Source organism: Artibeus jamaicensis, unplaced genomic scaffold (assembly GCF_021234435.1).
Source record: "Artibeus jamaicensis isolate MK-2021 breed Jamaican fruit bat unplaced genomic scaffold, CSHL_Jam_final contig_60, whole genome shotgun sequence".
NCBI lineage: Eukaryota > Metazoa > Chordata > Mammalia > Chiroptera > Phyllostomidae > Artibeus > Artibeus jamaicensis.
Window position 1 is genome coordinate 10,764,636 of NW_026521900.1, and position 23,688 is coordinate 10,788,323.

At 47.9% G+C, this 23,688-nt stretch overlaps 2 protein-coding genes and 1 long non-coding RNA gene across 19 annotated transcripts; 2 read left to right on the plus strand and 1 right to left on the minus strand.

The window, feature by feature from the left end:
• The first annotated feature begins 2,071 nt into the window (after positions 1 to 2,071).
• RBM3 (RNA binding motif protein 3) lies at positions 2,072 to 9,100 on the plus strand. 8 transcript variants are annotated; one of them, XM_037159690.2, is made up of 7 exons: positions 2,072 to 2,180; positions 2,770 to 2,889; positions 3,065 to 3,171; positions 3,821 to 3,938; positions 4,032 to 4,131; positions 4,593 to 4,678; positions 7,229 to 9,100. In XM_037159690.2, exons 2-6 carry the CDS (start codon positions 2,787 to 2,789, stop codon positions 4,651 to 4,653), a joined length of 489 nt encoding a protein of 162 aa, XP_037015585.1. In that variant the 5' UTR covers positions 2,072 to 2,180; positions 2,770 to 2,786; the 3' UTR covers positions 4,654 to 4,678; positions 7,229 to 9,100. The 8 variants fall into 8 exon arrangements, with proteins under 8 accessions (XP_037015585.1, XP_037015594.1, XP_037015570.1 ...); XM_037159699.2 differs by having other exon boundaries at positions 4,593 to 4,674; XM_037159675.2 differs by lacking the exon at positions 7,229 to 9,100 and adding an exon at positions 4,988 to 5,546.
• LOC119059876 (uncharacterized) lies at positions 5,458 to 16,902 on the minus strand. 10 transcript variants are annotated; one of them, XR_008392545.1, is made up of 6 exons: positions 16,811 to 16,902; positions 16,349 to 16,452; positions 12,267 to 12,354; positions 11,866 to 11,964; positions 11,352 to 11,423; positions 5,458 to 5,534 (listed from the first exon to the last, which is right to left on the minus strand). It is a non-coding gene; the product is annotated as an uncharacterized LOC119059876 (long non-coding RNA). The 10 variants fall into 10 exon arrangements; XR_005084476.2 differs by lacking the exon at positions 5,458 to 5,534 and adding an exon at positions 5,630 to 5,934; XR_008392544.1 differs by lacking the exon at positions 5,458 to 5,534 and adding an exon at positions 9,888 to 10,217.
• On the plus strand, positions 16,884 to 23,424 carry WDR13 (WD repeat domain 13). The gene is made up of 9 exons (XM_037159654.2): positions 16,884 to 16,957; positions 17,613 to 17,853; positions 18,512 to 18,621; positions 18,734 to 18,864; positions 19,461 to 19,768; positions 20,610 to 20,790; positions 20,892 to 21,033; positions 22,635 to 22,753; positions 23,152 to 23,424. The coding sequence occupies exons 1-9, from the start codon at positions 16,917 to 16,919 to the stop codon at positions 23,334 to 23,336; spliced, it is 1,458 nt and encodes a 485-aa protein (XP_037015549.1). The 5' UTR covers positions 16,884 to 16,916; the 3' UTR covers positions 23,337 to 23,424.
• Positions 23,425 to 23,688: the final 264 nt, after the last annotated feature.

Genomic DNA, 23,688 nt, shown 5'->3' on the forward strand with positions numbered 1-23,688 from the left:
GCAGGGGACGCACTAGAGGCAACCATACATTGATGTTTCTCTCCTCTCCTTCCCTTCCCCTCTAAAGATAAATAAATAAATATTTTTAAAAATAATAATGAAATTTGACTGTACCAGATAGACTGAAAATTCTATTGATTGATTGATTGATTGATTGATTCTTCCCAGTGCAGTGTCAGAAAGGAGACAGGAATGAAGGGGGTGTGTGAGACAAAGAGTGAAAGAAGGAAAAGAAAGGAGAGGGGGAGAGAATGAAGAGAGAGGGGCAACTGAATGAGCGGGAGGAGAGGAGCAGAGAGGATGGGCAGAGGGAGTGGGAGCTAAACTGGAAAATTTTAGAATGCTAGGTAATGCTAAGTGTTGACAGAGACAAGGGAATGTAAGCACCTTCATACATTGTTCCATCCATTGCAGATAACAATCTGGCACTGCTTACAAAAATTAAATATGTGCATCTCCTATGCCCCAGCTTATTCTTCTCTGAGTACACATCCAAAAGAAAATTTCACACTAGCCCATAAGGGAGCATTTACAAGGCACTATTTATTGAAATGTGGGTGCTGGAGGCAGCCCAGTATCTCTTGTTGGGAGCACCCAGGGATAAAATGATGCCGTGGATGTACATGTTGGAGTTTATTGCAACCATTAGAAGCAACAGATAGATTAGATGCACCCATGACAACACAGAGAAATCTTAACATAATGCTGGTTGGGGAAAAAACCCAAAATATAACTGCCATTTACTTTCATTAAAAGCATGGACAAAATGTGGATTTTATATGATATAACAAAAAAGATACACATTAAACCCAATAAATTGGTGAACTGTGGGAGGAAGAAATTATATTCGGGTGCAGGAATAAAAGAATAAAATGAGGAGATTTGCATGGAACAAAAATGATGTGCCATAAACTGTGGAATATGATCAGAGGGCAGACACTTTGAAAAGCAAACAAGTACCCCCTGTTTTTGCATGAGGCTCAGATTCTCTGAGGGCTATCCAAGACCACCAGTATGTATGTGGACAATGAAATCTGTTCACATCCATCCTGGTGCATAGGATACTGTACTCTGAAAGTTAACAAATCTAGTCTGTGTTTTGGGGGACGGGGCTGACCCTTAGAAAATTACACAAGTCCGTTCTATGGATGAGAAATGCAGCCTTTGAGGGCAACTAACCCATTCCTCCTGGATGGACAGCTCAGAAATGAAGTCTGTCAAATGCACTCACTGCAAAGGTAGCTAAGACACTCTGAAGGCTGCACAAGACCAAATTGTGGGTAGTGGACTCAGGCACACCTTGATTTGGATAAGTCTACTGTGTACTGTCAAAGTTCTTTCTGTGGATCAAGGGCTCAGTAACCCTGAGTGACAGCAAAAATTGTTTTGTGGACTGGGATTTACTTCCTTTGGAGATTGGGGCATCCAGTTTTGTGGAAGGCATCTCATGCAGTCTACTAGCGGAGAAATCAAGACTGTCTTCAGAAGGCTGTCAGATAAAGATGAGGGCTGAAGTCGGAAATGAAAAGGAATGATGCCAGGAAAAAGGGTACCATGACAGGCGGCTACATGTTAGGTACACAGAAGAAAACGTAGAGGTCCGGATCAGACACTGAGAAAATGTAGAGTCTGATGTTAAGAACTATGAAGGGTCAGGGAAAGTCGGGGGTTAAATATCGGGCCCTTGGGGCATAAACCATAGGGCCCTCAAAGGATATGAGGTTAGGGGGCTAGAAGGTGAAGGAGGTTATCAGAGGGCGATAATGTCATCAGAGACCTAGAAAAAGACGACCGAGATCCTGAAAAAGTAGTCAGAATCAATAGGAAAATGACGTCAAAGCAGTGAGGGCAAGAACAGAAAGGGATGTGTGAGAGAAAAGGTTCATGCTCATAAGGGATGAAGATGGCTGGGGCCGGAGGGATGCTTATGTCATACTGCACCGACCACACAAAGCTCGTCTTGGTTCCAGAAGCATAATGAGCACTTCGCTTCCTTTGCTCGGCGGTCCTTTCCTTCCACCCCACCCCTCGCTGGCTTCAGCCAATCGGCGCGCGTGGGGGACGTTCCGTGACGTGTATGATACGTACACTTTATTAAGCCTCTTCCCGCGCCCCAACCTCCTCAGTCGCTCTCCTCTTCAACGGTTGCTGTCTATCTGACCCTTCTACCTAATTTCCAGGTAAGCGTTGTCTGACTTAAGGAACCTCTCCTCGCCTCACTTGTGTGCGCCGCGCTGTTCCTGAGCAATGCGCGCGAGTGGGAAGAGAAGCGGCTTCAAACACCTAGGGTTGGGCTTCTCTGGGGCGGGCGGGTACCGTGCTCTGAGGTTAAACCTTGGGTTTGGTGGGAAGCTGGCACATTATCCCCAAGCACCAGGAGCACCAGGAGTGCCAGGAGGGGCTGATGGCATTGGTGGCGGGAGTGATCATGCGGTGGCCGAGACTTGCGGGGTGGGGGTGGGGGGGTGCTTTTCCCACGTGACTACCGCCATCTTGTTCTGCGGGAACTGAGTGAACGTGTGGGTGTTCTGGGCCTGCGCGGCGTCACAAAATGACTGGCGTGTTGGCAGGGGATGTGGGCATGCGCGGAGGAGGCCCTCAAATGGCTACCTCTCTGAGCCTACTCCGCGGATTTCCATCTTCTTGGTCCTGCCTTTTCGTTTTCCCCTTACTTAGTGTCTGTTTTCTGTTGTGTCCTTTCCTCTTTATCCTTTCTTCAACCTTTTTCTCCCTCCCACTGTTCTCCCACCCTTTTTCACATTCTCATAGGACTCAAATTCACTGCCATGTCCTCTGAAGAAGGGAAGCTCTTTGTTGGAGGGCTCAACTTCAACACCGATGAGCAAGCTCTGGAAGATCACTTCAGCAGCTTTGGGCCAATTTCTGAGGGTGAGACGTGGGCCAGACTCATAATGGGTGGGTACAGTTAGAGGAAGTCGGGGGGGGGGCCCCAGGCTTTGGAGAATCTGATAACTTTTCATGGAGGCTTAGTGGGAGGGGTCCATTCTCCACCTGATATTTGTCCCTTTTCTTCATATCTGTCTTCTCTCTCTCTCTTCCCCAGTGGTCGTTGTCAAGGACCGGGAGACTCAGCGATCCCGAGGTTTTGGCTTCATTACCTTCACCAATCCAGAGCATGCTTCAGATGCCATGAGAGCCATGAATGGAGAGGTGAGGCCTTCTACCTGCATTAGGGCCCTGCCCCCATCTCTGCCACTTCCACTGTTCTTTCTGTTTTTCCCTCTGTGTCTGCTAGGGGCAGCGCGGCCACCAAACCCCACGGTGCCCACTCACAGGAGCGTGACTGCCTTCTGTTCTAGGGGGTGGAGGGCAGCGGCAGACAGAGCCGGGCTGCCTGGGAGGCGACGACTGGTCCTGCATGAGGCCGAGAAGCCACCCGTGGATGGTTGACCTTGACCTGCCCTGGGCTTAGGTAGTAGAGTCTGCAGACCTGTGGGCCTGGCCCGGAGAGGACCTCGTGAGTCTTCTGGGATGGACTCTGAAGCCTCAAACCAAGAGAGGTGTCTGTCTAGCCCTTGTAGTTGGGCAGCTTAGAGGAGTGGGGAGGAGAACTCACCTGAGATCAGTCAAGATGTAAGTAGTAGCAGGGGAACACGGTGGATTCAGGTCATTTTGTGGGATTCTGTAGCTCCTGATAAGGCCATTCTGGTCCAAGGAGCTTGTTGTGAACATGGCACCCAGAATCTGGTGCCCAGCAGGAGTTTCTGGGCTCTTTTGCCCACCTGCCCTGCCCACTCTTTCCTCACCATTTCCCTGGGTGACCACCAAGCTGTCCTCTTTGTGTCTCCTCACACCTTAGTCTCTGGATGGCCGCCAGATCCGTGTAGACCACGCGGGCAAGTCCGCCCGTGGAACCAGAGGGGGTGCCTTTGGGGCCCGTGGGCGTGGTCGAAGCTACTCCAGAGGTGAGTACAATGGTAAGTTTGACCACAGGGACTGAGGGAGAGCCCACTGTTACTGATGTGTCTCTGGACAATTGCAACTTAAAATAATAATTTTGTTTGTCGTAGGTGGTGGGGACCAGGGCTATGGGAGTGGCAGGTACGACAGTCGACCTGGAGGATATGGATATGGCTATGGATATGGAAGGTCCAGAGACTATGGCGGCAGGTGGGTAACCAAGGAGTTTGGAGCATTCTGGTGGTACTGCCTTTCTCTTTAAGAACTGGGTTGCTTGGGTGTTTGTTTGTTTGTTTGTTTGTTTGTTTGTTTGTTTATATATCTGTGTTGTTACTAATGTTTGTCTTACAAATTGTAATGAAAATATAAAAGTATTAAGTATAATATTTTGAGTTATGTGTAATGCATTGACAAATTGTAAGGTACTGTAATTGCAGTATGTGATGATGTATATTGTACTGTGTTGGTTAATTGTCTATTGCAGTAAAGTTTAGTATGATTTAATCTGATGTAAATTATAAGCCATATCATTCTGATTTCTACATAATGTTCATATGCCCTGTTTTACAAGTATTAAAGTTTATAATATATAATGTGATGAAATATGTAAATATGGTTTTTACTATTATCTGGGAATATCTGATACATTCCTGCAACTGTTTTTTCCCCAGAAGCCAGGGTGGTTATGACCGCTACGCAGGAGGAAATTACAGAGACAATTATGACAACTGAGATGAGGCATGCGCACCTAATGTAGGTGAGGCTTGTAGGCTGCCACTGAACAGACCCTGTTGTGTTCCCTCACCTTTACCCTGCCTGCATGTATGTCACCTGGCCCACCTGACACCATTCCTAGGCTTCCCTTGATCTCAGGTGCCTGTCAGGGCTATTCTGCCTTCTGGGGTATAGGGGAGGGGTATCTGAAAACCTATCCCCCTGTAACCTGCTAGACATGGAGATGAGGGTGTGTACTTGTGAAGTCCTCAGTGTTCTTAACCCCAGGAGGTGAGCATGTCAACTTGTTCCTTCCTGGCATCACAATTCTTCCTCTTCTTACTGTTCTCAGATACACAAGGAATAAAACTTCTGATCCAGGATCGTCCTTCCAATGGCTGTATTTATAGAGTTTTGGAGCTACACTGAAACATCTGTTTTAGTACATAAACATATTTTTGAATTGAGCTCCCAAGGTAGCTTGGTGAAGACCTTTTAGAAAGCTCCGTGTGTTTTTAGTTTTAGTTTTTTCTCCCGTTTCAAGATAAATTCTGAGGCATTTAGTTTGTGCTTTCAGGATTGATCTGGCGAAAAAAAAAAAATAATGATGTTTGACCAGACTTTTTCCCCAGAAATCATGTGCATTTAGGGACATTTTAAAAACTCTTAGACAGTGTTTACCATGTTTAGGAAGCAATTTCCAAATGTAACTATAAGAAATCAAGAACATGATTACTTAGAGGTGGTGTTTTTTATTGAAATCACTGACCTGATATATAGATGTTTCTTAAAATACTTGTGAATGTCATATTTTTTTAATACTGGAAGAAAAAATATTCTGTTGTGTTTTCATGTAGCATTTAGGATGTCCTTCATGGAGCTGATTAAAAAGATGAAACCTGAAAAATGAATCGATATTGATAGTGCTTTATCCTTACTCAACCCAGTTTGTAATTTAAGAATAGGGAAGATCATTGGGAAGAGGGGCTTTGAGCAAAGAATTAGTTGTGAGGGGTGGGGTGGGCAGGGACTGCCAAAATTTAAAGTTTGGGACTTATTTGGGTCTATGCAAGCACACCATAGACATACTGTGGGTTCATTCTATACCACAGCAGTACTAGGGCTATAAAGTGAGTCACAACGTTTTTGCTGGTGGAAGAGGGCTTTGCCTTCCATTTGTTTAATAAAAAAAAAAAATGTGTCAAGTGCAACAGAGTAGGGTGTGCTTGAGGTGAAGTCCCCTAATAAGTGGAGCTGGGTTTCTTTATGGTCCCATTGTCTTGAACATGTCAGCATTTCCTGTTGAGGATGAAACACATTTAAGAGGCATATACAGCCATTGAGAACAGTTGGCCACACCCTCCATCACAGGGTCAGTAAGGTGGTGGCAGAGCCCTGGTCTATTTTTGTGCTTCTCATGTGAGTTCCTCAATTCTACTCCCTTTAGTCAGGATTCTGGTGGCTGCATTGGAGTCTCATAGGGTTTATAACCTTTCATCCCAAATTTCTAGTCAGTTGTGTCCATGGCTTCCACCTGGCTGATGTTGAGCTAAATACCAATGGATCAAAAGTTTCAAAACAACCTAAACTGCCTTATTTTCTCACTACTGAGACTTAACATTAATAGCCTGATTATGTTCCCTCAAAATGTGTTGGAACCCTCCCCCCATATGATGATATTAGGAAGAGAGGCCTTGTGGGGTAACTTGGATTAAATGAAGTCATGAGGTTGTGGCCCTCATAAGGTTAGAGATACCTCACTTCCCTGCTGTGCTCCACCATGTGAGGACACAAGGCATTCTGGAAGAGGGCCCTCACCAGAGCTGAACCAGCCTGGTATCTTTAACTTCCAGCCTTCGGAACTGAGAAATTTCTGTGTATAAGCCACCCAGTCTGGTAGCAGACGTCCATGTATTATGAGTACCAGTGTTGGCAGCCTCCTTCCAGGTCTACCAGCTAGTTGGGACAGGCCCCGGGAACCCTTCCTCCCATCCAGGTGGTCCTGCCTCGTCCACTAAGCAAGGCCCAGAGAAGGGCATTATGTGCTGGACCTTCAGGGAGCCGTGGCAGTGGACCACTATTACTGCCTTGTGAGGAGGGGTTTCTCTGCTTCTTGCACCCAAGGGAGTAAAAATGTCCTCACCACCAGTGTGGCCTAAGGACAGAATCCCATAGTCAACTGCAAAGTTGCTGCAACAGAATGATCCCCTAGGTGACATCAATAAAGATCATAAGTAGCCTCCTATATCTTGAATGACACCTTGATCAGTTTGTTCTACTCGCCTGGTTTAAGGTGCTTTGTAGTCCAGCCCAGGGAGGCCCAATCTCATTTATTTGCTCTAAGGAAAGGGTCCTAGAGAACAATCAGGATTTTTTGCCAGTGAAATTGCTGATACATAAAATTTCCTGACAAAAATGCCCGTTAGTTCTCTGCTTCGGTTTAACCAGGGTCTCACCAATGTGCATGTTTCCCAAGAACCCACCAAAACCAGAAACTCCCAAACACTTGCCTTGGGAACCTGTATCCCAAGGCCTGTGAAGACCAGATTCCTGGCCTGCAAATGAGTTTTTAAAATATGTTTATTGATTTTAGAGAGACATCGATCGGTTGCCTCCCATACCCACCCTGGCCGGGAATTGAACCTCCAACCTTTTGGTGTACGGGACAACGCTCCAATCGACTGGGCCCCACCGGTGAGGGCTGCAAATACTTTTCAAGCCCTGGATCATGCTTTTACCAAAAGCTATCTACAAACATCCTATAGACAACCCCTGCACTTCAAGTTCCAGAGTAAATCCCAAGCCCTGCCCCTCCCAACCCAGGCAAACTGAATCACTGTTGCCTCAGGTTCAACATGTATAAAAGGAATAGTACCCACCTGATGGTGGGGTCCAGAGTGTTAAAGGCAACATGTATAGAACAGGGCGAGTCCCTGATACCCCATACCCTTTTCCCCCATTGTAGGTGTAGGGGTGTAGAAAATTTTCAGCTAGCCTTTTAAATAAAAATGCTGTGAATACTTAAGGTATGTCAAAAAAAAAAACATTGGACAAAGATCAGTAGCCAGTGTTCTTATCACTCCTCTGCTTATCAAAACAAAATATTCCCGGTCCTGCCCTGGCTGGTGTGGCTCAGTGGATTGAGTGCCAGCTTGGGGTCACTGGTTCAATTCCAGGTCAGGGTACATGTCTGGGTTGCGGGTTAGGGGTATGCAAGGCACATTGCTATTTCTCTCACTTTCTTCCTTTCCCTTTCTAAGTAAATAAGATCTTTTTTAAAAAAAAACCACGTCAGGTCCCTGCCCAGCTGCATACCTCTTCTATCTCCCACCCCTCCCCGGGCTAACATAAGGGCCACGATCCCTTGTAATTCATTGTGCTCCAAGATCTGGAAAACCAGAAGGGTTTTTTTTTACTTGGTGACAGGCCTGGCCTGAAGCTTTTTATAATCTTTATTTTTTCCCACTTAGTGTAGAATACACATACAATATACTGAAGAAATGTTAGTGGTTATGGAAAGTCTCCCTAGAATCTGGGGGGACTTCAACATAGAGTGAATACACAAAGAAAATTAAGGTTTCTAAATTGTTAGACGTAATCTGTGGATCCCTTGACCAGTGTGGCTCAGCTGGGTGTCTTACTGCAAAGTGAAAGGTTGCCAGTTTGATTCCCTGTCAGGGCGTATGCCTGGGTTGTGGGTTCAGTGGGGCACATGTGTGAGGCAACCAACTGACATTTCCCTCCCTCTCCCTAGAAATAAAATCTTTTTTAAAAAGGATTTATTTTTTAGAGGGGAAGGGAGGGAGAAAAGGAGAGAAACATCCATGTGTGGTTGCCTCTTGCATGTCCCCTACCAGGGACTGGGCCTGCAACCTGGGCGTGTTCCCTGACTGGGAATGGAACCCGTGACAGTAGTTCACAGGCTAGCATTCAATCCACTGAGCCACACCAGGCGGGGCTAAAATCTTTTTTTAAAGTGAAAAGATCTTAAGACACTTATTTAAAAAAAAAGCCATGGCATTGTTCTGCGTAGACATTTCTAATATGCCATCAAGTCAGATTTTTAAACTCAATTTTAAACTTTCTGTAAACAAAACTCACCTCTGAAAGTTTACTCTGTCTAGTTCTTAGTTTTCCAAGCACAGAATTTGTGACCTATTTTTAACTTTATGACTGCAGTCCATGGTAATAAGTACATTTTTCTTCATTGGGGTACAGTGCACCCATTTGTGTAAGTGGAAGAAAGCTTTAATGAATGAGATGTGCAAAGTTCCCTGATGTTTCTTAGTTTATTGTACTTTAACAAAGTCAGCTAGACTGAAACCATTCATATGCTATGGAGGCTGCAGTTTGAAAAAATGCTCTGTTTATAATTGTTGAATCTAGGTGATTGGTACATGAAAGTTCATTCTATCAATACTAGTATAAGTTTGAGATGTTCCATAATAAAAAGTTAAAAAGAAAACTGTTTGAGGTGTGGTTTGTTGGACCTCCACATTGGCATTGGAGGTAGGGAGCTGTCATTTATTTTCTGAAGGCCTGCCCTGTCTCCCAAAGCCCTCTCCGTAGTTGCAGGCATTTTTATTCCAAGGGCCTCAAGACACCGTGACGTATAAATGCTATCTTCTATTTCTTTCTTTTTAAATATTTATTTATTTTTAGGGGGGGGGGAAGAGAACGAGAAAGAGGGAAGGAAATATCAATGTGTGATTGCCTTCTCTTGTGTCAAGAGAAGGCAACCTACTGGGGACCTGGCCTGCAACCCAGGCATGTGCCCTGACTAGGAATTGAACCGCAATCCTTTGGTTCACAGGCCCACACTCAATCCACTGAGCTACCCCAGCCAGGGCTATTTCTTGATATCTGATATTTTTTACATTAATATTTTCCAGACAATGGCCCTAGAACCCCCTTCCTTCTTCCCCACCCATCATGACCTTTCTGGCTTCTCCAAACAGAAGGAACATCTGTTTGCCCAGCACCAGAGGTCCTGCCTTCCCTCCTCCAAAATCCAGGGCCTCTAAAAACCTGTCTCTTGCCCTGGCTGGTGTAGCTCAGTGGATTGAGCACGGGCCTGTGAAGCAAAGGATCGCAGTTCCATTCCCAGTCAGGGCACATGCCTGGGTTGCAGGCCAGTTCCCATCAGGGGACACATGAGAGGCAACCATACATTGATATTTCTCTCCCTCTCTTCTTCCCTTCCCCTCTAAAGATAAATAAATAAAATCTTTAAAAAAAAAAAAAGACCTGTCTCTTCACCTGTAATGTGGGGTATAATACCCATTAAATGAGTCAAGACATGGGGAACATCTGGAACAGTGTCTGGTAGTTAGATGTAGCCAGTAATGTATGTGCCAGATAATAGGGACACAGCAAAGAATATGACATACTTCTTTCCCTCAAGAATCATACATGTATTGGAGGGGTCCACAGACAATAAAGTAGTAAATTGGTGCATAAGGTAACATTAGTGTCAAGCATTAAGGAAAATAAAGTGGGGGGTGGAGAGTGACGGGATGTGGTATTTTTCGCAAGGCGGTCAGGGAAGGCAACTCAGAGGAGGAGACTTGTACAATAGAGACCTGCAGATGGAGAGCGAACGAGGAGGATATCTGGTGTAGGACAATGGTTCCACCACAGTGCTCTTGTCTGCCTCGCATGTCTCCACATAAGCCAGGTAGGCGAGCTGATCTAAGGATTGGCAGAACACTCCGTGATCTTGGGAACACAGAGCACTAGAGGCTTATGAGGAAATGCTTTGAGGCCAGCTCTCATTAACCTCCCCATCTACCAAAGAAACTGTCATGAGACAGTTTCTCATTGCCCGAGGTTCTGATGAGGTCAGAGCAGAGGTGTTCTATCCCTCTCCTCCCCCCCCCACCCCCCACTTCAGGCTATAGAACCGTTTAGTCTGGAGTTAGTTGCTCTGCAGCGGGGTGCCATACCACTCCTGCTGTAGTCATCTGCCCCTTGTATTTCAGTGCTACCCGCACGAGGAACATGAGCTGGCATCTGAGACTATTCTTGCTTTTGCTGTCTATGTAAGTAGCAAACGCCCGAATGGAACAAGGACTGGTTTCTTTACTGGCCAAATCAGTCAGCCTCTCCCAAACCTGGGAAAGAATTACAAGCAGAAGGAAAAGCAAGCAAGTACAAAGGCCCTGAGGTGGGAGTGTGGTTGGTGTGTGTGAGGGAACAAGGTCGGTGCAGCGGGAGCAGAGAGAGCCAGGGGCAAAGGGCAGGAAATGAGGTCGGAGGGCTGACAGGGGCCTGGTCTGTGGGGCCTCACTGGCCATGGGGAGAACTTCGTTTTTTTCTGTAAGAAGGCTGGAGCCACACATGGGTCTGAGCAGAGGAGGGCCTTGGGCTCCCTTGGGCTGTCACAGGACCCACTGGCTGCTGTGAGGACACATGAGGGGGTGAGGGCTGAAGCAGTGAGGACACTGCAGTAGTCCAGGCGGTGGAGGCAGTGGACATGGAGAGGAGTCGGATTCTTGATAAATTCTGGAGGTGGAACTGAAAGTATCTGCTTACAGATCAAGTGAGGATGGTGGGGGGGAAGAAGGTACTTCTTATGAATCCACACTAGAGGAGCTCGCACGGAATAATTTGGCGGTTGGTGTTAGTGTAGTGATGCCCTGCGCAGGTGGCTTGGTTAGAGCATCATCCCGTACAACAAAATGGTTGTGGGTTCGATTCCTTGTCAGGACACATACCTAGGTTGCAGGTTTGATCCCCGGTCAGGGCGCAAGCAGGAGGCAAATGATTGATGTTTCTCTCTCCCTTTTCTTTCTCAAATTAAAAAAAAAAAATATATATATATATATATATATATATATATATATATATATATATAATCAGGTGAGGGTTTAAAAATAGTGTAGTAATTAAGAACAAGGATTCTGAAACCAGGTGACCTGGGTGCAGTTCAACTCCATTGCTTACTGAGGGCTCTTGGGCACATAACCGTTTGCCTTGATTTCCCCATCTGTGACATAGGATAATTGTACCAATTTCATAGGGCTGTTGTAAGGATTAAATAAGGTTTTCTATGTCTGCAAAGTGCTTAAAACAGTACCTGGCACAAAGTGCTTGGTATCAGTAATATTACTGTGGAGTGAGTTGACATGTTTACTGCATGAGTACACAGAAGAGAGTGTTCCAGACCCCAGGAACAGTTTGTGCAGTTTTCAAAGGATGTGCAATTAAGTCAGTGTGGCTGGAACATACCCTGATTGAGGAAGAACAAAGGCTGAAGTTGGAGAGGAGGCCTATGAGATCAGCTTCTCCTCAGAGCAGCTGGGGGTCATTGTGAATTTCAGGGTGGATCTACCAGTGCAGGAGGTTGGGAGAGAAACAGGAGAGAAAATTGATTTAGGACTTGATGCAGGCAGAGAAGAGAGAAAGGAACGGGCACTGTTGTCAACACTGCTGGCTGGTTAACATGTGGTTTCTGATGTCCAGGATGAGAAATTTAGTCCAGTTCTACTTCCTGCCTGGTCCAACTGCTAGTTCTAAAATGTTCTACATCTGTGACCATGGGAAGTAAACCCCTTTAGGGGTCACTTTCCTCATCTTCAAAGTGGGGCTCAATGTTGCACCTACCTCATTAGGGTGGCCGTGATAATTACCTTGATGGATGTATAAGAGCTCAGTAAATGCAGGCTGTTACCAAAAGCAGGCAGGGCTTATCCCAGAAAAGCAAGGGTGGCTTAACACCTGAAAAGCAATGAGATGTAATCCAGTGTATTAGCAGGAAAAAAAATGGGAAGAACTAGGGGCTATACCCATTTCGCTAAACCACCTGGGACTGAAGTACCAAACCCGGGGTCCAGTCTTTCATAGGCCCACAGTCTGGCCCTGAACCTCTCACTGCGTCAAAGGAATTGCAAACTGAAGAGTAGAGCAGCCCCAGTTCCAGCTCCACAAATTGACTCCCCACCCCACTGCGAATTGGTCACTGACTGGCCTCACTGGCCTTATCTGCACATTCAGCATCCAGAGCTATATGTCTCTGGCTCCTTTTTATTCTGGTTCCAGTTTAAACTTATTTCTCATCCCTCTCCCCATCCCACAGCTCAGCAACACTAAGGGAACTATTTTAATGACAGTACCAAATTCTAAATGATCTTCATTATTGTTTATCTTTTCAGTTAGATGGGCAACTCCATGAGTGGAGACCATTTGTCTGAGTTACTGCTGTTGCCCCAGTGCCTGACACCCAGTAGGGGCTTGATCACTACGTGTTGGAAGGCTCACTCCCTGTTTCAGTTTGCTGGGGGTGTTCAAGTGGTTTGTGAGGCTTTTCCTAACTGCAAGAACCTTGTTTATGACTCATGCCATGGAGAATTATCACCATTCAGATTTTGGGGACTGTGAGAACTGTAGCTTCAGAGGCTAATGTTTTCCTAGTAGGAAATGGTAAAATGTCCAAGCCCCACTTGTCTCATATAGGAAGAAACTTCAGGGATGAGATGAGTGAGTACGGACTTGGCATCTGCACTCCAGTTATACCTCAGTTCCATGTCCCCCAATTACTCTCTGGCCTTGATTCTTGTCACCCCCCCCCCCAAGCTACCCAGGCTTCCCTCAAATCATGCTCCTGTTTGTTCATAGGATGGGCCCCAACTTCAGGTTTCATTTTAGCCTGTGTTGGTAATGAAACGTGGTCCAGTGCTCGCCTTTGCATTTCTAAACTCTGGGGGCCAAATAGGCAGGAGGTGTATGAAGAAAGGAGTCCATGACAGACATGGCCCTGCCTGTTTCTGCCACTATTTGAGTCACTATTGTGATGTGGTGTTCTTTTCAAACAGCTCTGGCTTACCTGTCTTTTCTGTCCTGTTTTAGTTTGTTCATTTGGCTAGGACACTCAACAGTCATTCCGACAGTGAAACAGCCCTGATCCTACTAGAGTAAATAGGACCGCTGGTCCCCTATGGGCTTGAGCTTCTTTTCCAGAGATCATGAGATGGTAATCAAGGTCACTCACAACCTCCAGGAACTGATTCTCATGAATTGATACCACAGGCCTGAGACCTTCCTTTCCCCACCCACTGACTTGCCATTCATGCTGAGAAACTCTGCCGCTTCTGCCCTTTCTCCCCAAACTCCCAATGAACTGAAAGTTGTCTTCTATCATCAGCTCATTATTCAAAACCTACTTTTTAATCTTCACCCAAGGATATATTTGTTGATTTGAGAGAGGAAGGGGGGATGGAGGGAGAGGGGGAGAGAGAGGGACAGGGAGAGAGACATCGATTGGTTGCTCCTGTATGCACCCCAACCAAGGACTGAAACTGAAACCTAGGTATGTGCCCTAACTGGGGATCAAACCTGAGACCTTTTTTGGTGTACGGGACTACACTCTAACCAGCTGAGCCATTCAGCCAGGGCAAATCCTATTTTTAATCCAGTGAGAGTGTGTAAAAGCTTAAGAAAAACTGGAAAAAATGCAGGACACATAACAGATGAAAGAAGCAGCTGTGGTCATTCCCTTTTTTAATTTTTTAAAAAATATTTTATTTATTTATTTTCAGACAGAGGGGAAGGGAGAGAGAAAAGGAGAGGAACATCAGTGTGTGGTTGCCTCTCATGTACCCTCTACTGGGGACCTGGCCCACAACCCAGGCATGTGCCCTCACTGGGAATAGAACCAGTGACCCTTTAGTCCGCTGGCCAGTGCTCAATCCACTGAGCCACACCAGCCAGGGCAGTCGTTCTAATTCACATTAGTTCTGCACCATCTCTCCCTCTGGCAGATAAATCTATTAATGGGAAAAGTTTTTAAAACATCTAACAGTAGTCAACACTTAGTGAATATTTCCTCTGTTCCAGATGTTAGTCTAAACTTTACAAGTATTAACTCATTTAGTCCTCCCAATAACCCTATGAGGCAGTGTTTTCAGAGGAGAAGACTGAGTCACAAAAGGGTTAAGTGACACAGAGCTCCAGGTTGGCAGAGCCTATGGCAATGGCCAAGGTATACTGCTTTGTACACATTACTGTACTACCTCTCAGAATAATAGCAAACTATTCACGAAACAGGTCTTACAAACACTTCTTTTTATCCTCACCTGAGGACATGCTTACTGATTTTACAAAGAGGGGATGGGAGGGAGAAAGAGAGGGAAACATCATTGTGAGAGAGAAACATCAATTGGTTGCCCCCTGTATGGGCCCCAACTGGGGACAGACCAAACCAGGAAACTAGGCACATGCTCTGACCAGGAATCGAACCAAACCTGTGACCTTTCAGTTTACAGGACAACACTTCAACCATCTGAGCCACACCAGCCTGGGTATGAACACTTTTTATACATTAGTTAATTTATAACAACCTTGTAATTGGGTTGTTTTATCTAGTATCTTATAGCCTTATAGGAATGAGGTTTTAAAAATAGTTTTTGGAATTTTAACATATAGATATTGTAAAAACAACAACAAAAGAATCAATTCTGGTAGTGAGACAGTAAATCTCCCTGGCTTCTCTGACTTTCCTGTGACTTCTTCCTATCATGTGTCTTTGGAAGGTGAGTGGTGGGATGAAGGGCAGGAATCTATGTCCAGGAAGGGTCAAGGTGAATGAGAAAGGCACTGATCACAGCACCCTTTATGGTGAAATGAATGTAGAAAAAAAAAAACCAATGCTGGTCACAAATAAGGAACCAGTTTAATAAAAATGTCACCCTTCAACTCTCTGGGCTTCAGATTTCATTGTCTATAAAATGGGGATAGTCATAGGTCCCAAAACACTCAGTTATCAGGATTAAATAGATTAATACATATAAATCACTTTGAACAGTGTCCAGCACATTGTCCAATAAATATTAGTGGTTATGCATTTGTGCAGTGAAATAGTTTATTCCTTAGCAATCATGAAATAGAAGGGTACTTAATATCCTGGAAAGACACGAAGGGAGGTGCCAAATCCATAAAACACAGTGTGGTCTATTTTTACTAGGACACAAAAAAAGGGCAATACATTTTTGGATGTGGCTCATTTCAGGTGGCTTTAGAACATTTTTCAGATTGTAGTATTTGTGATAAAAATAGTGTAATAACAGTTTCGAGAATTGTGTCAATTGACGTTAAGATCCAATAGGAAGCTACTAAACCCTGTATTTCAACTTTGTAAACTGTATATCCTGACTACGTTAAGATGAAGAGAGAGGTGGTTTCCTGTTGAAGTCGAAATAAGGATGATTCAGATAGGCTCTTGGGATTGTTGCGCCTAATTATTTAGTGATTCACGCCCATACCAAGTTTCCTGGAAGCACCAAGCCCAACGCCACACCCATCCGGCACCGGGCGCGCGCGCGCGCGCGTACACACACACACAGACACACACACTCTCCCACTCTCCTCATAGAACCTACTCTTCTCATCCTGGGGGTGTCCGGAGGCCCATCAATTACTCGAAGAACTGGTGAACTTTGTAGGGCCCTCTGCATGTGTGATTGTTTTATTCTCTGCTTCAAATCTTCCTTGGCCAAGACCGTGCTACTAAAAAGCCTCTTATACACCACTCCTTTAAAAGGAAATGTTTCTTTTTTTGAAAGTCGTATATCTGATTTTCAGTGATTCGCATACTCGCCCCTGTCCCTATGGCCATTGGACATTATTTTTGTGTATACAGCAAGTGCCTTTAGGGGCTAAGGGGGTGAATTGAACTTAAGGGGTGGAGCCTCCGCCCGGGTGACGAAAGCTACTGTACCTTGGTGCGCCTGCGTAGTTCTCCCACGCTATGGGGAAGATTCCCATCCATTCGCTCTAAGCTTGGCAGCTCTTCCTGGCAGCAGGCAGCCATCTTGCCGGGAGCTTGGGAGAGGGAGAGGAGAGACCGAAGGAAAGGGCGACATTGGTCTCAGGGCCGCCCTGGGGGCCTCAAGAGCCGGAGGCAGCCCCGGAGGTGGTCCCTGATCCTGGGCCCTGTTCTTGGACCCGAAAAGGGAAGGCGGGGGGTGGTGGGGGCAAGATGGGTGGGGGAAGCCAAGGATTGCTAGGCTGGGGGAGGAGCGTTGCTATGGTGACTGGGGAGGGGCGAAGTCAGGTCGGAATCCCTGCTGTGAGCCTTCCGGGAGTTGCCGGAGCAGGGCTGGGGTGTTGACCATGCTAACGGCCGGGTGGGAGTTGACATTTCAGCGTGGAGGGACTCAATGTCTGTGGAAATGATCACCTGGCAGAAGGGGTGGAACTAGATCCCTTAACCTGAGACGCTGACATTCCAGGTCCTTATCCTGCAGGCGCCCGCGGGCGGATACGGCGGAAGAGGAGGCCGGGTAATGGCCGCGGTGTGGCAGCAGGTCTTAGCAGTAGACGCGAGGTGAGACGCGGGGTCAGATCCCTAGGGAGCGGAAGTTACTGTGGTGCATGCGCAATGTTGAGAAGTGAGGCTGGGCGGGGAACTTTGTGCAGCTGCGTGAGCCTGCTGGGGTTGAGCATGCGCAGTATCGAAGAGCTGGCAAGAGAGGGTCCTAAAAAGCATGCTGGGAAAATGCAGTCATACGTGGGTATGCGCAAAAAGAATGTTATTAGAACCTTTGCAGGTGGGGGAGGTGATGGAGCTCAGGCTGGTGACATCCTATTTCCCACCATTGCTAGCCGGACTTAATCTTACTACCATTATTTCCCCAGTCTGACCCCATCACCATCCCATACTGATCCCCACCATTACCCCACACTAACCATCACCATGTCAGACTGACCCCTACTATTGTGTACATTGACTCAGTCACCCCATATCAGCTTAGGCAAAGCTGCAGACTGCCTCAGTCATCCCCATACTGACCTCATCTCCATGTCTGTTCTTACTGAAGACACACTCTCATCCCATTACCAGAGGAACCCCCATCACCACTGCTGATCACTTGCCATCCTGACCCCTACATGCCACACACCTCACTCTCCTTCCCTGTCCCCTGAGCTGATTGATTCCCTCTGTCCTGTGCCTGCTGCTCGCCTGCCTCCTGCCGTCACAGGTACAACGCGTACCGCACACCAACGTTTCCACAGTTTCGGACACAGTATATCCGACGGCGCAGCCAGCTACTGCGGGAGAATGCTAAGGCTGGGCACCCCCCAGCACTGCGTCGGCAGTACCTGAGGTTACGTGGGCAGCTGTTGGGCCAGCGCTACGGGCCTCTCTCCGAGCCAGGCAGTGCTCGTGCCTATAGCAACAGCATCGTCCGCAGCAGCCGCACTACCCTTGACCGCATGGAGGTGAGCTCCCTCCACACCACCTGCCATGCATACCACCTGCCTCCATGTATATTCACTCAACAGACTTGTCAAGCATCTGCTATGTGCAACGCATTGTTCTAGACTCTTAGGATGAGCAGAGGACAAAAGGAGATAATATATGAGATAAGTCAATAAACGGACAATAAACAAGATAAACAGGGTGATAAGTATGCAATAAAAATAAATAGGTCAATAAACATAGCAAACCAAATAAACAAGTCAATAATTACCATAGCTTATAGTGAGGCATGCTAAGATACAAAAAGAAAGCAGACTGGGAGAATAAATCAGGACTGGTGTAGGGGACAAAGGGAAGCTATTTTTGATGGGTATGAAGAAGGAAATCCTCTCTGAGGAGTGAAAATTGAGCTGAGACTTGAATGAAGCAAGAGACTGAGCTGCGTGGTTTTCTGGAAGGCATTCACTCTTTCTTCAGAGAACATTTATTATCTACTGAGAGGGGCAAGAGTGGAAGAAGGGTAACTAATGCAGAGGCCACCACAACACAGGCGATGGTGGTGGCACTGGATGGGGTGAGAAGGGATCTGGTCCTGGATATAATTTGAATGCTCCAGACCTCGTAGGTTCTTGAGGGCTGTTTCCAACATGTGCCCACCCTGACCCTCTCTGTTCACAGGACTTTGAGGATGATCCTCGGGCCCTGGGGGCCCGTGGACACCGCCGTTCGGTCAGCCGCGGCTCCTACCAGCTGCAGGCACAGATGAACCGTGCCGTCTATGAGGACAGGTAGGCACCAGGGGCAGCTCGGGGCTGGGGGTTTGTAAGCAGGGGAGGAGAGGAGCCATGGGGCAACACTAGTACCTTCCTCCTCTCACCTCCTACTCCTGTTGGGGTCCAGACCCCCCGGCAGTGTGGTACCCACGTCAGCAGCAGAAGCAAGTCGAGCCATGGCTGGAGACACATCGCTGAGTGAGAACTATGCCTTTGCGGGCATGTACCATGTTTTTGACCAGCACGTGGATGAGGCAGGTGAGCCAGTAGATAGCAGGTCCCACCACCATGGATTTTCCCAAATTGTGACAACCACCCAGTGTATCCTTTTCTGGAACACAAAGTCTCTGGCCCAACTCTGAAGGAGGAATTATCCATGCAACCTTTCACAAACCTAAAAGCCCTCTACAAAGTTGTCTGCGAAATCTCAGGTATTTTGTTTACCATAAAGGGGTTCAGCATCTTAAAAAGTCCTTTTGCAGAGGGCTTCTGGGGTCACAAGTCACTTGAACAAGTTGAAAGCTTTTGCTGCAGAGAAATCCTCTTGCAAAGGACAGAGTAGGTCTTGCAAACTGCTAAGACCTTGGGAATTGTATAGTGTTGGCTGAGATGTGGAGGCCTTTTCACACTGCAGAACTCTTGCGATTCTTACAGCACCTGCTAAGATATAGGGAGCTTTTGGCAGAGGGCTCTGGGGTTCCAACTACCTTTCTCAGTGAAGGAAAGCCCTTTGTTCAGACCACTGTGCCTGGTGCAGTGGGTTCCTCCCCTCAGCTCACACATCAGGACCTTTTATAAACAAAAAGCATTTGGTGAGTGTACTGACTCCCACAAGTGGCTCCTTGGCATTGCAGTCCCAAGGGTGCGCTTCGCCAATGACGACCGGCACCGCCTGGCCTGCTGCTCCCTTGATGGTAGCATCTCACTGTGCCAGCTGGTGCCCGCTCCGCCCACTGTGCTCCGCGTGTTGCGGGGCCACACCCGCGGTGTCTCCGATTTCGCCTGGTCCCTCTCCAATGACATCCTCGTGTCCACCTCACTCGATGCTACCATGCGCATCTGGGCCTCTGAGGACGGCTGCTGCATCCGGGAGATCCCTGACCCTGATGGCGCTGAATTGCTCTGCTGCACCTTCCAGCCAGTCAACAACAACCTCACTGTGGTCAGGCTCCAGGGCGCCCACTCACCGGGGGGCGGGGATGCTGGGCCAGGAGGGCTGTTCTAGGACTTCAGTCTAGGGGGGTTGCCTCTAGTCCATCACCATAGTCCCCTGGTAGTCAGACTCAGGGAGAAACAAGTAAGAATGAGGACATGCAGTTCTCAGTTTGGGATGGCCTCACTGTGGTAGAGTACAGGGGTGACTACCTGTGGGGGGGCGGGTCATAGGTCTGCCACTCCTTTGGTCCCATCAGCTGCAGTCCTACCATTTTCCAACTGCAGGGGCTACTGGTTGGGGAGTAGGATTACTAGTTGGAAACCTTGTCTCGTCTCAGCGGAAGCTCGACTGAGGTCTGACCCCAGGATAGAGAGTCAGAGGGCGGGCAGTGGGGGAAGGAAATGAAAAGCCTGGCCTGGCCTTGAGCGGGGAATGGAGGGGAACTGGCCAAGTGGTCGTGTACTCTGGGACCCTTTTAGTTGTGGCAGCAGCAGCAGCCCCAGTGGAATCAAGGCTCCAGGAAGGACCAGCCAGGGAGTGGGTGAGCTATGATCAGGGGTCTGGGATAGCGCTGTGCTTTGCTGAGCACAGGAAGCACTGGCCGAGGGGCAACACTATGGGTGTGTGACCCCTGTAGTCCCTATAGCAGCTGTCTACTTTAGATTGCAAGGAGGGCTGGCTTGGGAAGACTATAGGCCCGAGTCACCTCTAGATTACCCATCACGACCCCACTGTAATTTAATTTCAATAGGGAAAAGCAAGTCCCATTAATAGCAATCCCATTGTGGTCAGACTCAAGGTGGGACTGGCTGGAAGCAGGATGATGGTATGCGGTTCTCACCCACAGGTGGGGAATGCCAAGCACAACGTACATGTCATGAACATCTCCACGGGAAAGAAAGTGAAAGGTGGCTCCAGCAAGCTCACAGGCCGCGTCCTCGCTCTGTCCTTTGATGCCCCTGGCCGGCTGCTCTGGGCGGGTGATGACCGAGGCAGTGTTTTCTCCTTCCTCTTTGACATGGCCACAGGTAGGCAGGCCCCAGGCCTTCATTTGAGTGCTTGCACTCCTGCCCTCCTGGTATACAGCCCTCTCCCTTACTTTTGTCTCCTGTCCCCTCCATGGTTACAGGGAAGCTGACCAAAGCCAAGCGTCTGGTGGTGCATGAGGGTAGCCCTGTGACTAGTATCTCCGCCCGCTCCTGGGTCAGCCGAGAGGCCCGGGACCCCTCACTGCTCATAAACGCTTGCCTCAACAAGCTGCTGCTCTACAGGTCAGTCTCCCCAATCCAGTCACCTGGAGGTGTAGGGCCTGCCACCTCCATCAGTGGGAGGGGAGGCCTGTGTCCTTCAACAGGTTAATTTTACTGAGTACAGAGGTCCAGTTTCCACCCCCTCCTTCTCCTCATCATCGTAATATAGTGGTGAGCTCAATAGTAGCAGTAATAGTAATAGCAGTAGCTGGAACTTAGGTGACAGTTGCTGGTGCCTGGTCCTATTCACATCTTCTCATACACATCACCTCATTTAATCCTCATAACAACCCTGTGAGGTGGGTGCTGTTATCATGACCGCTTCACAGAAGAGCAAACTGAGGTATAAAGTGGACTAGGGCTCCTTACAATAGTGACCCGTTTTCCTTTTCCTCTCTTTCTCTCTTTTTGTTTTGTTTTTTTTTTTTTTTTTTTTTTGAGGCGGAGAGTTTACTGTCCCCATTCACATGTGTCATGTTACTCAAATGCAGTTCTCAGCCTGGGCCACATGCTGGAATGACCTGAAGGGCTCCAAAATTCATGACCAGGCCCCAGTCCCGGTCGGGGGTTTCAGAAGCTCTAGGGCAGGGTGGGCACTGGTGTATTAAAAGTTCCCCAAGTGTTGTCCAGCCAGGTCTGAAAACAGCTGCCTGACAGGATGCTTGCCATTTTGCTGTTTGATTTTTCTTCTCCTCCCTTTGAAATTTTTTTATACACAGCCCTGACTGGTGTGGCTCAGTGGATTGAGCACAGGCCTGTGAACCAAACAACCGTGGTTCGATTCCCAGTCAGGGCACATGCCTGGGTTGCAGGCCAGTTCCCAGCAGGGGACGTACGAGAGGCAACAATACATTGATATTTCTCTCCCTCTCTCCTTCCCTTCTCCTCTAAAGATAAATAAATAAAATCTTTTAAAAAAGGTTAACTTCATCTGCTTTAAAAAATTTTTTATACACGCACACTGACAATTTTTCATGTAAGTGGACTCCTAAGTTTCTTGCCTCTTTCTCTGTCCTCTGCCTTCTCTCATCCTCATTCCTGCCACACTGGCCAGCCCCTGCCACAGTTAAGCATAATAACAACTTCATATGTACTGTTCCATGCTTTGCTCCCTCCCCCACAGTCCTCAGCATGCACACACCCACACATTTCTCAGGGACAGTCACTGTTTTCCAGAAGTGGGTGCCTTTTACATCCTTTTCCACCTCTCACTTTTCTCACCAGAGGATGCTATGGACGCGCTGCATGCAGGTCACCTGCAGTAGCTTCGGTTATGCCTTTGGACAGCTGCAGGGTAGCCACGGTACAGGGGTGCCAGAGTTTGCTTAGCCTTTTCTTCTCTTTGTGCGCATCTGAACACCAGAGCTCTTAGAGGCCCTTAGGAAGAGAAACTAGTGAATTGCGCTGCAGAGGCTTCCTATTTATATCAATAGGTAGAGTGTCCAAACTGTCACTAAGCCACACACCAGCCCCCGCTTTACAGGTTTCTGCTGCTGTCTCAAAACTGGATTTCATGAACCTTGGAAATAACTCAGGCACAGGCGTGGGGACACAGGCCAGCGCACCATGCATTCCCCTCTGGGCCGAGGCCGTGCCCTGACCTGCTCTCATTCTCCCCTCAGGGTGGTGGACAATGAGGGGACCCTGCAGCTGAAGAGAAGCTTCCCCATTGAGCAGAGCTCGCACCCTGTTCGCAGCATCTTCTGCCCCCTCATGTCCTTCCGCCAGGGAGCCTGTGTGGGTGAGTCCCATAGGGTCGGGGTATCTGGGTGACTGGGGAGGAGTAGGCACTGGGGCCGGTGTGGCTCGTGTATCGTGACACCTCGATGCCCTGACTTCTGGGCCTCGAGACCTGTCACATCCCAACAGCCTTCCACTTTGAACACAGAGCCCCAACCAGCCCAGAAACCTCACAGTATAAGAAACATACCTCCCAGAGAGCTGAGAGACCTCACTTTCTAGACACAAAACCAAAATGGCCAGCTAACCTCCCATCTAGATAGGGCCCCCCCCAGACCTCCCTAGGCATGCTGGGACCTCACACCTCAGACATGACTCCCTCAACACCTGAGTCACCTTAGAGACTTCACGTCACCTCATGCAACACCTCCTGATGACCTCTCCTTCTCACCTGGGCAGTGACTGGCAGTGAGGATATGTGCGTACACTTCTTTGATGTGGAGCGGGCGGCCAAGGCGGCGGTCAACAAGCTGCAGGGCCACAGCGCCCCCGTGCTGGACGTCAGCTTCAACTGTGATGAGAGCCTCCTGGCTTCCAGTGACGCCAGCGGCATGGTCATCGTCTGGAGGCGCGAGCAGAAGTAGGAGCCTCCCGGCCCTGCCATGTCCACCTTCCCACCTGGCCCATGCTCCAGCCTTGTGTTTGTAAATAAAGTTCCTGTGCTTGTGCCGATGGCTGGCTCCCAGGGCTGCTGAGGGCAGGATAGTGGAGAGGGCAGCTATAGGGCCCAAGATGGGAATGGGTTCACTTATTCACTCGTGCATGTATTGATTTATTCCTTCATTCAAGAACCATTTACTGAATATCTGCCATGTCATGGGCAACACTTTGTTTTATGGTCATGCATTGGACAGACATTACTGAGTATTTACTGTGTGCCAGGAACTGTTCTAGTCTCTGGGGGTACAGCTGTGACCTAAACTGCCAGAAATCCCT

Coding starts and splice junctions, on each gene's coding strand:
- RBM3 (XM_037159690.2), top strand. CDS start 2,787: ATGTCCTCTGAAGAAGGGAAGCTCTTTGTTGGAGGGCTCAACTTCAAC. Junction 3,172..3,820: donor TGAGAGCCATGAATGGAGAG/GTGAGGCCTTCT, acceptor CTCACACCTTAG/TCTCTGGATGGCCGCCAGAT. Junction 3,939..4,031: donor CTCCAGAGGTGAGTACAATG/GTAAGTTTGACC, acceptor TGTTTGTCGTAG/GTGGTGGGGACCAGGGCTAT.
- WDR13 (XM_037159654.2), top strand. CDS start 16,917: ATGGCCGCGGTGTGGCAGCAGGTCTTAGCAGTAGACGCGAG. Junction 16,958..17,612: donor GTCTTAGCAGTAGACGCGAG/GTGAGACGCGGG, acceptor CTGCCGTCACAG/GTACAACGCGTACCGCACAC. Junction 18,865..19,460: donor CCAGCACGTGGATGAGGCAG/GTGAGCCAGTAG, acceptor TTGGCATTGCAG/TCCCAAGGGTGCGCTTCGCC.